The following is a 16,591-nucleotide window of genomic DNA, read 5'->3' as shown; positions in this document are numbered from 1 at the left end:
GGAGATCTGAATAATTTAGTTTCCCTAGCAACAGTGGCCTCTCTAATCACAGAGGTACAAATCTACCTCTGTTATTAATGTTAAGTCTTGGGTAGTGTATCTGGCTATGGTAATACTTTGCTTCTGTTAGAAAAATGGTAGAATAAAAGCAAGAAGGTCCTTCTGCCTTGGAGATAATTAAAATCTCCATAGGTGGATTTCAGTGCTGTATGCAGCAATAACAGAAAGAAGAGGGATTATAACTACTTCTAAGCTTTTTAATGTGTGAAGGATCCCTGGAGGGTACAGAAATAAAGTTTTAAATTCTGTATGGAGCTTTCTATGCACAGATCTCATGGCAGTCTGTGACACTGATAGAGTCATTCCTTGTTGAGATGTGTTATTTTCATTTTTATGGATAGGGGGACAAAGTGATTCAAAGGTAGGCTGAGTCTTGTTGCAAAGCTAGGAATAAATCTCCTCTTCTGAGTCCAAGTCCTCCACCTGGCCTTTCCTTCAGTTTCTGATAAAGGTTTCCCTGTGCAGTAGGAGACAGAACATGTTATGGAAGGTAGAAGTGTGAAGCCTGCTTTTTAGCAGCAGAAAGTGAGGAAAGTGAAAATACTGTGATTCGCTCCAAGCTTTTCTGATAATATATTTTAGTCTACACTCACTCCCTCATTAACAGAAGTAGAGCAAACTATAAATTTTGACAGCGAGCATTGGGAGTGAAAGAAATACTCCTGCCTTAATTTCTGCACGGCAACATGGTCTTGTTACTGCATGTGTGCGGGAGAAACTGTTTTGGATAAGAGTGGTTTGAAGAAACTTCTGAAGGAAAAAGAACCCTTGCTTGATCAAAGGCATGAAGTCTACATAAGTGCCCAGTACTGATGTTCCTCCTTGGATAATGCCAGTGTTAAACTGTCAGTAATACCTTGCAGGCTTCTTGGGTTAGAAGGTAGCGTAAGGGACAGCTGGATGGAAAACAGCTATCTGCACTCCTCCACTGAAGTTATATGGTGTTAGGCATTTTTTATTTATTTCATTGTGGTTTTTTATATGGCATAAATAGTGCAGAGATGCAAGGAGACACCCATCCTCCTTTGTATTTAGAATTCTGGTTTCTGGAGTCAAAACAGCCCCTTAACCTTCCAGACAAAGAGAAGACCATCCATTTTGTGTTTGAGGAGGGTATTTTTACTTTTCTGTGCTTCCTTGTCTGGGTAGTGCAAGGTGAGAGCCATGCTGTCTTCTCTTCCGCATTCTTTTAGCCAAAGAGTTTTTGAAAATTCCAGTACGAGATTTGTTTGGTTTGCAGGTATTGTAGATATTATTCGACTTCAGGATATCTAAAAATCTCTTTTGTTTGTGACTGAGCGTCCTTATTTCAGCAACTACCTTTCAAGTCTCTGTTTACCAAATTAACTTAATAGGGTGTCTTCTAAATGGTTGGGGAGCTCTGGAAGCCTCTAACATCTAAACAGAAGTCCCTTCCAGAGAACATGTAACACCTTTTGTTTTGTTTTCTTTTTTCCCCCCCATTCCTGTGGTCTTGCACAATCTAATGAGTCTTTTGAGGAACTCTTGAGAGCTTGTGCACAAGGTGGGTGATATAAAACCCATTGAGCTTGTTAAAATAATATTGCCATGGTCCTTCGGCAGCCTAGAGTCCTTGGATACAGCTGTTATTTAGTTGGGTGGTATTTGGTACGAACCGAGACAGAGGCTCAATTCTACAGTGAGTTTATTGTTGGATTTTCAGTATATTGTTTGCGTAAATTCCCTAGACCAGCTCTCCCTCCTGAATAAGCCACATGGATCAAGTTTTATTCTGTTCCACACAAAGTTCACATCCTTTACTGGAATGAGTCATGCTTTAACTGAGTTTACTGTGAGGGAGGAAAGTGGGCTTTAAAATGTTACTCCTCCACCCTGCCGTGGTGATGTATAACAGGATTATTAGTATTCTTGGCAGCTACTGCTTATTATTTTCACAGAACCTGGATATTTGTGAAAACAAGTAAAAATTGGTTCTACTTGTGTTCAAGTGTGAATTTAATGCATAATTTTAAATTTCTCAGACAAAAAACTCTTCCTTTTTTTGTGGCTTTGTCTTCCACAAGGCTTACCTGCTACTGTTAAAGTGGATCTAGCTTATCTCCCTGTGGTTATTTTCCAGTTTTGGGAGAAGGGTGGCATTTTGTGACTTGTAACTGAAAGAGGAGGAGGAACTCTACCTTTTTGTGTTCAGTGGCCCATGCATGGCTATTACTGTTACACACAGGACACTTCTGGGCATTGACAGGTGAAAGTGCTTCACAGGCCCCTGTAACTCACATGTAAGTTTGTCTCCAGCTTCTCTTAGGCAAGATGTGTGTGAAGTGGTGCCACTGTGCAGAATGGTCCTCTGTGTATTATTTCTTTGTGCAGAGAGGTAAAACACCTTTTAACCTATGGTAGAGGGAGCTGCTTAGTGTGTGTCCTTAACATAGATTTTTGCAGAAACAGTTTCTGTATGCAGCTACTAAAGATACCAGAACCAATTTTACTACTCATCTTTCCTGCAGAAGTTCATTGGTATCTCATCTAATAGTAGTTAATTTGACTTTTCATACCACCATCCTTTTTTTGTTTGGTTTGGGGGGGGGGGCGGGGGGGGGATGGGAGGGAGCAAGGTGGTAGTTTGTTCATTTGTTTAACGAGTTAGTCTCAAAATTGAGGAAGAGGGGCAGCCGATAGAAGAAAGCCTCTTACGATTTTATTTTTAGCAGTAGACTGGTTCACTTGACATGCAAGACCTTTTTTTCCCTAGTCCTCTTGTTCCTGAGAGGTCTGGAAAGAGTTATGTTTCTTCTCTGAGCTATGTATTACCTATGATTGCTAAACTGGCAGGGGCATCATCTGTTCTTGTTCTACAGAAAAAACAGGGTCTGTTACCCTAACCCACCACATTCCTAAACCCAGACTGCATAACTTTTATGGAGCCTGCAAAAGGATTTCTTTTGATGCTAATGCTTTTGAAGGAAAACCTGAGGGAAGAAGCTGTAGTTAAATGAACACCAATGTCAGATATTAGAAAGGACTTTACCTTTTAGGACTTAGAATGAGTGAAGTGAATGTTTGGTGACAACATGAGTTTAATTAAATTTACACCTCCATTTGATCTATATTTATCTATCACTGACTCTGGGTTTATTGATAAGCAATCACAATAGCTGGGAGGCAGGCAGTGCCTTGGTTGACCAGCCTGTCTCCTGTCCAGCTTGGCTCTGACCAGACAGATTTTTCTCCTGTGTTTTACAGATGCTTCATTCAGTGGCACACCACCTAGCTATGCGTACGATGCAGACCGTGCTGAAGAACAGAGGCGACATCATGATATGATGCCCTATATTGATGACTCGCCATCATCCTCACCCCATCTCAGTTCCAAGAGTCGGGGCAGCCGAGACACGCTATCTTCAGGGTCTCTGGAATCTACAAAATCAGTGAGTTCTTTCCTGCCTTTTCGGAGTCAGCAAAGCCTTGTAGGTTTGCAAGGGGTAGACTGCTTTAACAGGGAGCAAAGTCAAGGACGACTACCACTGTAGGGCAGATTACCTGACATAATATAGCAGTGCCTGATTGATATGGTATATTTAAAGCTAAACTAAGGCTTCTAAGCTTCAGAGATAAGTATTGTGCATATGATATTTAAGCCTTAGTTTTCACCCTGTGTGAATTTTAGTGGAGACAATTGGTAATTAATTGATGTTGAGGGGTTATCTTAAATACCAGATATTTTGGAAAGGAGACTCTGGAACAAAACATCCTACATTTCATACATTTGTGCATGTGGGTTGTCATTGCCTTTCACAAGGAAAATAAGAGTTATTTTCAGGTAGGTTAGAGGCTTTGATAAAGCATCTAGAATATAAGATCTGTTTCCTTCACCCTGTGAAAATGGAATACGAGGATTAAAATGGCCAGCTCTGAAGTATGGCAACTTTGGGTGGAAGATGGCCACTTCTTATAACAAATTTGACTATTCACTAAATAGCTATCTATATAATCAATTATGGTAGACAAAAAATTCAGAAGGGACCACCTAGCCTGACCTGTGGTTTGCTGTGGACCTTCAGGCTATCTAGCTTTATTTTTCCTTCAGGTTCAGTAGCATGGCTATAGCTTGGAACTTAAGGAAAATTTCTATTTTTGTTTTTACAATAGTCTTGGTAGAGTCTGCTGCTTGCCTTGATAAAGAACTATTGACTCTGCTGTCTTCACAGTCAAAAATGTCTTGGTTTCAGCTTGAATTAATCTGTTTGACTTTCAACCTTTGTTTCTCTTTATGCTTTTGCTTCCTAGATTGTAGAGCGTTTCAGTCCCAGGTTGCTGTTTCCCTGAGTATCTTTGTCATCTGCAAAATTTGGTTTTCCCAAGCCATTCATAAAAATGCTTAATAGCACAAAGACAACTGTCACTTTCTTCCTACTGTATTTCCAAGAAAGTGTAGCCAAACAACCTTGAATTCCCACATTGTAAATGACACTTTGAAATCTGTCATTTAAGTGGTTTAACATATATGTTGGCTTTATATTGTTCTGTCCTATTAAGATGTCATGGGAGAAGATGGATGTTTTAGAGATGTTAGTTACATGTAAATCGGCACCTTCACCTTTATCAGACAGTTTTATTTATGTTGTATCAAAGAGTCTGACAAGTTTCACAAGCTGTTGCTTCTTAGCATTCATTATATACATCCTTCTATTACTCTTTATTGGTTAGTTTCATGTCATATGCTCCCTTATTTTTTCTATGATGAATGTTAGATTAAGAAGCCTAGTTGAGACAGCGTTCTTGTTCTTCTTTCTCATTTATAAAAATGCATTGTCAAGATCTCTTAAAGCATTATCAAGTACATATATTGTTGATGTTTGCTTAATTTTATTTGAGTATGATATATGGAATCTAGTCAGTTGCTCATGCCTTAGACTGTTAATTCTGATATGCTTTTTCATCTCTCAAGATGAGAATTCTTGTGATATGTAAGAGCCTTTTGAATGAAGAAATGATCATTAGTAAATTCAAAAGCTCCAAGAATGTTTTAATATTGGCTTGAGATTTCCAGGTTATGTTTCTCAAGATGAAGGAAAAATGCAATGTGACTACATATGGCTGAGAGTTATCTTCAAAGAACCAGTTGTCATAGTGCCTGTGACTGGAGGCCTGGAAGAAACACTACCTAATATTTAATCTTGTTCTTTATTTGTTTGAAGATTGCCTCCTAAGCATTTAACAGCAGTTAATTTCAAAGTTACTTTAATAATGCTAGAAGACTGCCTTTTTAAAAATTATTTTTAACATAAATGACTGCTTTCTTCTCTCTGCCTATAAAAAGATGGTTTATGGCTTCCAAAAGAAAGAGGTGTCCTGATACAGATTAGACTTTTAATCATGAACCTCAACCACTTTAGTTGAGCCTGTCTGTAATTAGTCCACAATGCAACTCATGAAGGACGGTCTATGACAAGAAGGTTGTAGTATTTCCCAAACAGGTTAAACTTTCTGTCATTGCGAGCTGTTAGATGGCTTTTACTGTAGTTATGTTTTCAGCTGTAGTGGAAAAGACATCAGTAACAAAATTAAGTGTCAAACACATTGTGCTGAGCCAAGCACATAAAATGTGTTGGACCAGAAATACCAGGATGTATGTCTTTTCTATTTTCTTTTTCACTATGCTTGATTAGCAGAAAACATTTTTTGTTTACAAGTGTTTGCTTTTATAGTTGTCTCCTTGCCTTTTTACATCTTTCTTAGGTGCCTGCAATTACTTCTGAAAACTTTAGATTGCCTTTATGACCAGAGTCTAGAAATCAACCGTTAACTGTATGTAACAAGACGTGCACTGTATACACCACTTCGACAAAACATTAAGATTGTGAAGTCATTCAGAAGTTAAGAAATGACTACGGTTATTCAGCCTTTCCTTGGGCCTATTGCCTTTTCTTGAATCTGTATGATAACTTTCAGTTATGCAGTTGTGTCCTATTTTTTCTATGGAGTCCTGCATTGTTCAGTGTATATAGTGAATGATATTTACTGGATTCAATATTTTATATCTAAAGCTATGTATACACCTTATTTACAGGACACTGTGCAAACTCTGCTTGGAGTACAGAAGTACTCATTTCCTTTTGGCATGACCATTAGCTCCAAACACAGTTGGAATGCTACACAGGTCTTAATTATCCTTGCAATGTTCCTGTCAGATAAGAGAATGGTGTGTTCACCAACCACAGGTAATCAAGGCAGACAGATTATAGGAAAAGCGTCTGCTAATTTTATGTGGTTAATGTGAGATGCATAATGTTCTGCAAAACCAGGTTCTGATTTCTAAAGCAGTTTTCTTCACATTAAAGTAAAATCCCTTTAATTTCACTTGCAACTAAGAGTTAACGCTCCAGTCAGGCACCCAGAAAATGGAAAACATTACAAACAATGATTATTTTTTTTTTAAATGTAATTCTAATTAATTTGCTTAGCATCACCCAGACATAGCAGCATTCTGGTGTGATGTTTGTCTGCCTTATCCACAAGACCAGCCTTTCTCTTGGAAGCTGGATTGTTGCTATCTGGATATTGAGGGCATTTTGCTTTGACTTATTTTGTGAGCTTGCTCTGGGCTTTGTACTTTTCAGCCAAATGTTTGACTAAGTCCTTCCATCTCCTTATAGCAGCTATAACTTTTGGTTGGATAGTGCATCAGTATTTCACCTGGTCTACCCGGCCACCACAGAGAAAGTGCAGAGTAGCAAAAGCAGCATCTCTTTCTAAAAGAGAACGAAGGAATACCTCCTGGACTACTTGTTGAGTGGCTTCATGTTGTTCCCTCAGTGTGTAGGGTGACCAGCTCTCAGCACCTCATGTTCTGTGTTCCAGGAAGTGAGGGCCACAATGGACTTACAGAAGGTTTGTGGTGTTCTACACCTTGCCATTTAGCATCTGTTTTCCAATCCTCCCTACCACCTGTATCATATAAGCAGACTAAAAGACACTGGCTGGTCTGCCTCCAAACTGTACCACTTCAGCCACCTCTTATCATATTCCACCTGCTATGTGTCCATTGCACAAACATCTGTTGCTATCCAAGGAGGGTGACAAGAGGTGCACCAGTAATCGTTTTGTCTGTGACCCAGAGAGGACATAATCAACGTGGGTGTTTGTAGTGTGGATCTCAACCTCCCCTGACTTGTCATTTTTGTGGTAAGGAATCCTTAACAAATGTTTGCATTGAGCAAGCTAGGTCATACCCCCTCTTCTGGCTCTTCCAGAATCTCATGCTGAGCTGCTGATGCATGTCCTGGCATAAAGCCAATGCTTTTGCCGAACTTTAACTGTTGCTTTGAAGCAAGCCTACGGGGGAAAGAGGAAAAAGGAGAAATAGGTTCCACTAATGCTTAAGTTGTTTGTTTATTTAACTTGAGAAGTGATTTAATTTTCCTGAACCTTGCTTTCTGTAACAGTTGAACTGTTGTGATTGAACTTTCAAAAAAATTCTGGAAACCTGTCTTGGAAAATGCCAGCCCAAATGTTTGCCAAATAAGACAGTGCTGGTAGCTTCAGGTGTCAGACAGTATGTGTAATTGGTAGTGATAATTTACTCCCAGAAAGAGAGAGAATGTGTCTGTCTTTCCCATACACAGCTAGGGTGAAAAGTGGAGAAGATACCTGGATTGAGTTAGAGGACAAAGGGAGAGCTTGCTACAGTATTCTTAGGGCCACCAGAAAGTGTTGGGACAGCTGGAAAGTTAGTGACTGACACCCTTCACTAGAGAAGAGTTATGCCAAGAGTTTTGGAGTGGGTAGCTTGCAGCTGGGAGGCGACAGAGATTGAGGGAGGATGAGAAGCTTCAGTCATCATGATCCTATTGCTGCTACTCAAGTGGGGAGAGATTACAGTGATGGGAAGAGTAGAAATAAGAAAGGCCTTTAAGATCTGCTCACCAGCAAAGCCAGGTTCAAAGACGTGTGGGGCTCTGTGGAGGTGGGTGCAGCCAGTGAAAAGGCAAAGCTGGTTCCACCCCCCCAGCAAATGAGGGGAAGTCATTTTTCTAGAGTTTAGAAGAGTTTTTTGCCAAAATGGATCTCTCCAATTGTATATATCACACCCAGGGAGGCAGGAGTGCTAAAGCTGAGTAATTAACTCTTTCTGTTCTGTTTGGAGGGGAAATTGGCTGGTGCTTAAGAGATTTCTAGGTAGAATTTCTCTTCCCTTTTCTGCTGCGCAGTCCGTGGTTGGCGCAGCATTGGCAGCCATTGCCAGTCCTCAGGCCGGAGTCTTTTGTTCTCACTGTCTGCCAGCTATGTGAAAAACAGGCCTGTGGCAGAGCAGGTTATGGACATTTCTCCTAGCTTGATCCCAAGGGGGTCCAGAAAAGTTGACCTCTGAAGCTACATCAATAAATGGGATTACTGCTCTGCTTGGTACTGCTGTTGCTAGCACGTCCTTCCCTCTCTAGCATTTTCAAATCTTTCTCTTTTCTTCCTCTCAGTATTCTGTTTTGTTTGTTTGTTTGGTTTTACTGTCACTTTCCCCTCACCACCCCCAGCAGATGCAACTTTTCCTTTTTATTCTCCAACTCTTTGCTCCTTAAGGGCTCTGCCTGGATGTACAGCCCTCCCTGAGGAGAGCTGGCACACCAGTACTGATGTTATAAATAATGTTGGCTCCTCTCCCTGCTCCTTCCCCTCCATGCATGGAGCATGATTGGCTTGATTACAGAATTTGCCCTGTTTAATATCACCAAGACAATGAGACACCTCCAGCCTGTTTAGCAGAAGCTTTCAGAGATATTTACACTTTAAAAATTGAAATGAATGTTTTTCGCAGGCTGTCAGCTTCTCTGTGAGATTCTTTGCTGTCCTTACGGGAAACTTCTCCTTTGAACACATTCATTGCACAGCATATGAACACGTTGTACCAAAGGAAGGTCTGAGAGTTAAAGTGCCTTTTATACGCCCACTTTGAATCACTGATTCTCTTTACAGAGCTGTGCTGGCAGCAACCACTTTGCAAAATCTTACGTGTTGTGGTTTCTAGATTCTTAATCCGCGTTCTAACATTTGCAAGAAAACAATTATTGCTGTTAATTTAAACAACAACCAGAAAGCCCCAAGTTCTTTAAACAGAGTTGGGAAGAGGCTGAATCTGTCTAATCCTTGGAGCTGGTGAATCTCAGGCTTGCAGTAATTGAATACAACATGCAATGCCAACCTGGTTAGTAAACTGAAGTACTTAGGCTGACAAGCTGTAAACACATTCAAAACAGCCGTGGCTCAGGGCCAGTGTATGCACACTCTCTAATATCTTCAGTGCTTCTAACCACTCTGACTGGCCTTGGTTCAGGTCGAAGATTGCACTTATGACTGTGACTCAATCTTTCAGTTTTTAAGTCTTTGAAATAGCAAGAAGCACCACCCAGTTGAGAAGAAAACACCAGAACCTTATAGGCATGAGATATCTGTGAAACTTCCTTTATACTGCTTTCCACCTTCATTTTTGGGGTTTTTTGATTTTTTTTTTTTTTTTTTTTTTAAATGTAGTTCATGAGGAGTGGGAGCAAAGCACTGATTTCTTGCTTGGTTGTTCAGAACTGGCTGGGTGTTGGGTCCTCCCAGCTCCCATGGCAGACAGACAGGAATGCTCGGGCTGCTGCCCTCTGATAGTCTTGTAAGACAGATTTATTCTGAAACATGTGGGTAGAGAGGTAGCCAAAAGATGGAAGGGCAGTGGAGAAAGGCTAGAAATGGATGCTGGCATCAAAGAGGTAGGGACAGAGTCAGAACATGAAATACTAGTCAGACTTGTACAGGTAAAAAATGGACTGACTAAGCTGGGTAGGAAGCATGGGATGGACTGCTGACCACCTGGCACTCCCTGCTCAAGTGGTTAGAGTTTGCCAGTACAGCCTGCCTCCACATCCTGCAGGGAACATCCCATCTGCGCTTTGGTTAATAAATAGGTGTATTTTGCCCTAGCTAATGTGGTCTGGTAGATGTGGTACCAGCTCCTCCCCTTGCCACAAGCAGCTCAAAGAGTTCTGACTGCTTCCTTCTTGCCAGGGTAGGGGAAAGGAGTCCTCAGCCTTGGCAGGTCTCCCTGAACTGGTGGGGAGCTTGATACCTATGCCCAGGATGCTCCCTCTCTTAACTGCCCTTCTGCCTGGAGTGCAGAAACAGAGCACTCAGTGAGGCTGTTGTGGTCACAGCATTGCTCTTTGTTTCCCTTTTTTGTCAGATATGGGCAAGGCAGAAAATGCCCTTGGGTACCGGGTGCATCACATCTTGGCATGCTGTAAGGGGAGAGTGGAAGGACAGCCTCGCAGTATCTCTGCCTGCTAATTGCTCTCTCTTGTTTTGGGTGAGCAGGTGAGCCTGTTCCAAATTCCTCACTTACAGAATGTTGTAATACCAAATAATAAACTTGCTCTTCTTCCTCCTGATGTTGGCACCAGCTCCCAGTGAATTTCCCAGTCCTGGAGTACATTTCATAACAAGTGTAACTTAAAAAGCACCCTGAGGCTGAAGAAGCACGGGGGCTGTTTTCCAGATGTTCATCTAGCAGCAAGGGCTGCTGCGCAGTGCAGCCCCAGATGACATTGTCAGACAAGGCCTCCCTCAGCAGGAAACTCTTGTCAGGGCACTGGCTCTCAGGAGGAAATAGAGAGTGGCAGCACAATGCAGACAGCAGCACCGTGGTGTTGTATTGATCCCTGACGCAGCAGGAGATCATCTTTTCACATATGAGGAATCTGTATGTAAATTTGAGGTACCGCATTTGAAACCTTTTAATGTGCTATATGATTGTTGGATAAACTCCCCTGAGGGGTTTCTTCAGCAATTGCTGTGCTGTAGCTTAAAGCAGCCAGGCCCTGCCCTGTCTGGCTGCATCCGAGGCTGGAGTTTTGCAAGCATCACGCTTGGAAAATGTTCCTATTAAAAAGGATTAGACAATACTGTGGACTTTGCAAAGTGACCTTGTGGTAACGGCCCGGAAGGAAGGCCTCTAGTGTGTCCTGGGAGATGTTTGTCTCTCTGAAAGCACATCTCTTTTAAAGAGAGGAAATTAACATTCGGGCAGAAAATGCTTTCTCTGTCAGCTGACGGTGCCCAGCAAGAACTGGCTTGTAAATTAGAGCTTTTATTTGTGAAGAGGAAAACTGTTCTCAGTGCTGTAAGGAAAACTGTTGTGCCACTGTCATGATGGGGAAGTTTGAATCATTTAAATAACTTGTTGTTGTGTGCTGCTCTTTACAGATGTTACAAACATACCCAGCTGGTTTTTAAATCCTCACCTCTTCCAAGAGAACCTGCTAAGGATAATTATAGTGCTGTGTCAATATTGACCAGTTACCTCATCCTCAGCAGTGGGGACTTTGGAGCACTGTTAGTTTTTTCTCAATGCTTCTTTGTGATGCTGCATTTTTCTTTTGTAAGTGTTGTAAAAAATCTTTGGAAACCAAGAGGTATTGTGGTTTTCTTGCACCAGGGCTGCTACATCCCAGCCTCTTCGGATGAAGACGATCTTTGTTAAACATCTTGGGGCTGTCTGTCTTGATTACGTGTATGTACCATGCCTTACAAAACGATCCATGAGATGGACACCCAGGGACTACTAACAGAGAAATCATAAGGAATGGTCATACAATTGTTGCACGTTTCTGTTTGAGCTGTAACAGGCAGGGTGCTCTGTGGATGCACAGAATCTGTCGCAGCATTCATTTCGCCATGTAGTTTGTCACTGGTGTTTTTCTGAAATCTTCTGAACACGACTGCTGAATTACAAATCCCTAGCTTCTTTGAGATGCCCTTTCAAGATTTTAAAAGGCACTGTGGTTCTTACTGAACCTCACTGAAGGGTGGGATGCAAAGACAAGTTCTTCTTTCCATGCAGTACCTGACGTGCGTGTAAATTTTACTCATTTCCTTAGAACAGCTTCTGTCTGCCACTTTTATTTAAGAGGTGATGGTGGTATTTGACACCTCACAAAATTTTTATAAAGGAGTTGCTGCAAGGTCTTTTAGCCTAGAAAATAGCTTGTGAAATTTAATGAAAGCATTCAAAAATCAGGATGGTTATTGATGAGACTGAATCCAGAAATATCTGGGAGCGTGAGGATCCGTTTCTTTCTTCGTGTGGTGCGTAGGCTCATAGTCACACTCAGAATGTGATAGTTACTGTAAGCTTACCTATAGCCAAGATACCTTCTCTCCATAATGAACCTCATATATACATCTGCAGGGTTCAAAGCATAGGACCCTAAACTAAAAGGCGCTTTTTTTTGTCAGCTATAGGGCTTTATGTTCAGTCAGTAGAGTGGAGCATACTGTTATGTTTCCTGATCCTCCTGCTGCTGAAATCAATAGCTGAAGATTCTTCTGGATATTAAGAGGAGTGCGATGAAGCCCCAAACAACCTACCCAAAGCCCTTGAGAAGTATCTACCCTTTCGGATCCAACTACTGACTCTATTCTTAGAGACATTTAACAACATAAAAAGGTTGCAAGAATTCTAAGAAGCCATTTCTGTGAATGACAGAAATAAAAAGAACTGAAAATAAGATTCTGGAAAAGGGGGGTGTTTCTCATTATTTATAACCTTCATTGTTTGGCCATATTTTTTTCAGAGTTTATGGAAATACTCAGTTTCACTTTATCGGATTAAACATTTTTCAGGTAACAGTTTTGAGAGGAAGGATAATTGAAATTCAACAGAGGGGATTACTGCTTCTCTTAACACTTGATGTTAGTCTTCCCTTGATGTGTACATTTGCCCATGAATGTATTTTTTCTTTCTTTCTTTAGTTATTTTGGTTAAGAACTCCTTCATGGAATCCCAATAAGAAAATCAGCATGTGTGTTCCAAGCAGTGCTGATTATTCCATCCTCTAACTAAAAATAGACATCATGCTAGCTGGCACTGAAAAATAATTTAGGGAACAGTAGAGAGTGGGAGAAAGAACAGCCATCTTAACTGTAATGTCAGGCTGTAACTGCTGTATATTCATGCGCATCTGTGTAGATGCAGGGGAAGTGATCCTGTCTGCACAGAGAAATATGGCTTTGGAGTAAGATCATAGAGAACTCTTGTGGGAGGAGGGAGTGAATTGCATGTAACCAGGGGTCCCTAAGCTTTGTTTAGGAGGATAAATTCTGAGTTTTTAAGTTCTGTGTGTTGAATTTTATGAAGAAGTTTGGGCACCTAATTGAGGCACCAGGGTTGGATGACTAAAGCTAACACCTGTAAATAATCTACATGACATTGGTTGCTGGTAAATAAAAATGTCTTTAATGTTTTATATTTGCATGTTTCTAGAAACAGGATACTGAGAACAGGTGGGGTTTTGTTTGGCTGTTTTTTGTAGTCTGAAAGTAAACCAAAAAAACAAATATGCTGTGGTCAGCTGAATGATATCTTTTACTCTCCATCCTCATTCTTGTTTTTTTTTTTTCTTTTTTCTCCCCCCACCCTCCTTATTTTTCCTTCTTTATTTTTTCTTTTTTCTTTCTCTTTTTTTTCTCCTTAACTTGTCTGTAGAGTGAGCCAGACTTGGAGAAGGGCCTGGAGATGAGAAAATGGGTCCTGTCAGGAATCCTAGCCAGTGAGGAAACCTACCTGAGCCACCTGGAGGCTCTGCTGCTGGTAAGCACTGATGGCAGAAACCATTTCAAACACTGGTGCTTGAGTTTTCAGTGCTACTTCCATCCAGTTTCCCAGAACTTCACATACCATGGGTTGTAAGTTGCAGGGTGCAAAGGGTAGCTCTTACTCCTCTTCTACAGTAGAGAAAGAGAAGCTTAAAGAAAGGACTGGATATGGCACAACCAGGGAGTTATTAGTGTGGTAGTATCCAGGAGCCCTGTGTTTCAGTATCTTGTGTTAGTTATTAGACACATTGCTGTACAGTTGGACAGACATTAAGGAAATGGAGTGCAAAGGGATTTTAATCACACCATTAATATCTTGGGAAAATCCACCTACCAGGGGTGACTGATCCCCATGAGAAAACTTGTTACTGTCTAGCTTTCAGGAATTGTATCAATGCAAATATCACTTATGAATAGGATGAAAAACAACTCTCTGGAGGGAATGTGTTGTAATGTGGCAAGGGTGAATGTACTTGGTTTGCATGATAACGATTTCCTTCTTTCCTCATTTCAGCCTATGAAGCCTTTGAAAGCAGCTGCCACCACCTCTCAGCCTGTGCTGACTAGTCAGCAGATTGAGACAATATTCTTCAAAGTGCCTGAGCTCTATGAGATCCACAAAGAATTCTATGATGGACTTTTTCCCCGAGTGCAGCAGTGGAGCCACCAGCAACGTGTAGGGGACCTCTTCCAAAAGTTGGTGAGTCAGCTGCCATCACCAAGTTTTGTTACCTCTCACTCCATCTCTGAGGTGCTGGTACGATTCTCTTTGGTGACTGTGCTTACACCGAAGGGATGGAAGCCCATGGCTGGGTTAGATGAGAGGCTTCTAGCTTTGCCACGGCAGTGAAGGGCCTATAGCAAAAGCGGCTGTTTCATTGCCCTTAATTAAAGACTCCAGCAAGCTATGCTACTGCTACAAATACAGTTTTGCAGAAATGTCGAATCTCCAGGGTGTCTGCGGTGTCCTCGAACCATTTGCTTTAGAGAAAGACAGGAGAACGGCAGTGTTAAAAAGCATACTTTTTAACACCAACAGCTAAGTGTTTCTCATTATTGCTGAACTCTCCCACACATGCTTACTTCTCTCTGTGGTGCTTTGCTCTATCTTGTGCCGATTTTCTCTGTTTTATGGTCATCACCTTTGGCTTTGCTTTTCTACCACCATCCTGGCCTTGATATTCCTCTTGCTGCTATGCTGATGCAGTCAACCTGCTGCTGAGAATCCTCCAAGCAACCTCAACAAAATTCTCTGAGTGCAGAATAGGACAAAGACATATACAGCATATTCCTGAGGCTGAATTAAAATTGCTGAGTTTGAGCCAGATGACAAATTGTTTGCATTCTAGGAGATTCCTTTGGCCCCTTTAACCTCTCCCCTAGCATGTGCAGAGAGCAGAGGATTAAAGGAGCTGTTTTTTCCTTTTTAGAAAAGAAAAGAATCTCTGCATTCCTGAGGTGCCTCTGATTCTCAGGGTAGGAGTGACATTCCAGTGAGGGGTTTATTGGATGGGGAGTACGCTTTACTAGGGTCACTCAATTGTTAGCAGCTGTGTAGCCCAGCACCAGCCCCATCCCCATCCCCTATGGAGCAGGGGGAGATGGGCCTGGAAGATGATGTTTTCCACGCGTGCCAGCAGCTCAAGATCAAAATATGGAAATCTGCTTTTCACTGCCAGCATGTTTTAGCCAGGAGGGGTCAAGCTGGTGCCTTGGTGAGTAGTTCATGGTATGCAATTTGAGCAACTGGTTCAAGAAGACAAAACCACCTGCTGCTAGTTGCTGAAGCAAATATACAGAAGGCTGCTGAAAGTGGAAGCCTTACAAACTGCATTGAAAGTGTAGTGCAGGAATGAAGATAGCACTAACTAATAGATCTGAATATATTCTTTACCACTATTGTCTGTCGAGCAAGCTTTGATTCACCGTACAGCTACTTAGGCCTTTGTTTAAGACCATTTCTTGCTGATGGTGATCACAGGTACAGGAGTTAAGCCCTTCTGGCACTCTATTTTTGTTTCCCTGATTTTTCTGCATTTGTGACAGAATCATTGATTTTGTTGGATTAGTATTGGAAGCAAAGGAGCAAATTGCCCTAGTGCAGGAAGCTTTGCGCTAGCTTAGATGTTCCAGTTTCTGGTGGTTTGGTACAGTATCAGTGGGAATTGCAAACTCTTTGCTGGATGAGATAAAGCTAATAATTCCTGGCAGGCCATGGGAAGCAGCTAGATGAGAACATCAGGCATTGCAAGACATCTATACAGGATGTACATCAAATCTTTTGGAGCAGACTGTTTACTTGTGGTCATGTCATGTAATCTGATGATAAACAACTGGAATCCTTGTTATTATCCTGAGGTCCCTGGGGACATTAATTTTCTTTAATACCATACAAAACAAAGCACTGTAGATTGAAGTTATAGATAGTGCATGTGAGGAGTTTTACAGTTTCATGCGGTCTGGCACAAAGTACGATCCATTTGCAACATCAGTGACTGTTATTCCACCTTTTTCCTGTTGAAACTAAGAAAAAAGAAAAAAGACGTTAGGCATGTGGGAGTGAAATATGTTTCTCATTTTTGGGAAATATTTTGTATGTATTTTTTATAACTAGAAAGGAAACACTTTAGAACTGATTTTAGAAATGAAGAAATATTTAGCAAATATCACTGCTAATTTTCAGGAATGGAAAAAAATGTAACCAAAAGCCAGTTATTTCTACCAAAGCTTGTTTAATTTTTAGTGTGTTCTTTTTAATTGAAGAAGAAAAAACTTAGACCAGCGTGAAAACTGTGTGTGAGCATTATTGCTTTGATTGGAAGTTCAGCTTTTAATGAAAAAGATGCTTTCATGATGGCATGTTTAGAGGAGGAAAATGAAAGCTTAGAAAGACTGTTCAGGAGTAGCAGGAAATGAAAGA

General features: G+C 41.2%; 1 protein-coding gene across 1 annotated transcript in view; it reads left to right on the top strand.

Moving 5' to 3' along the window:
- The window catches only part of BCR (BCR activator of RhoGEF and GTPase), a 102,631-nt gene that overhangs the window by 43,787 nt on the left and 42,253 nt on the right, over positions 1-16,591 (top strand). The window contains exons 2-4 of the mRNA XM_074844111.1: positions 3,286-3,470; positions 13,562-13,666; positions 14,186-14,371. Coding sequence (XP_074700212.1) covers positions 3,286-3,470; positions 13,562-13,666; positions 14,186-14,371 — 476 coding nt within the window. The remainder of the gene's footprint in view (positions 1-3,285; positions 3,471-13,561; positions 13,667-14,185; positions 14,372-16,591) is intronic.

This window comes from Strix aluco, chromosome 18 (assembly GCF_031877795.1).
Source record: "Strix aluco isolate bStrAlu1 chromosome 18, bStrAlu1.hap1, whole genome shotgun sequence".
Taxonomy (NCBI): Eukaryota; Metazoa; Chordata; class Aves; order Strigiformes; family Strigidae; genus Strix; species Strix aluco.
Note: the sequence above shows the minus strand (reverse complement) of the source record. Positions and strands in the feature narration are given on the sequence as shown.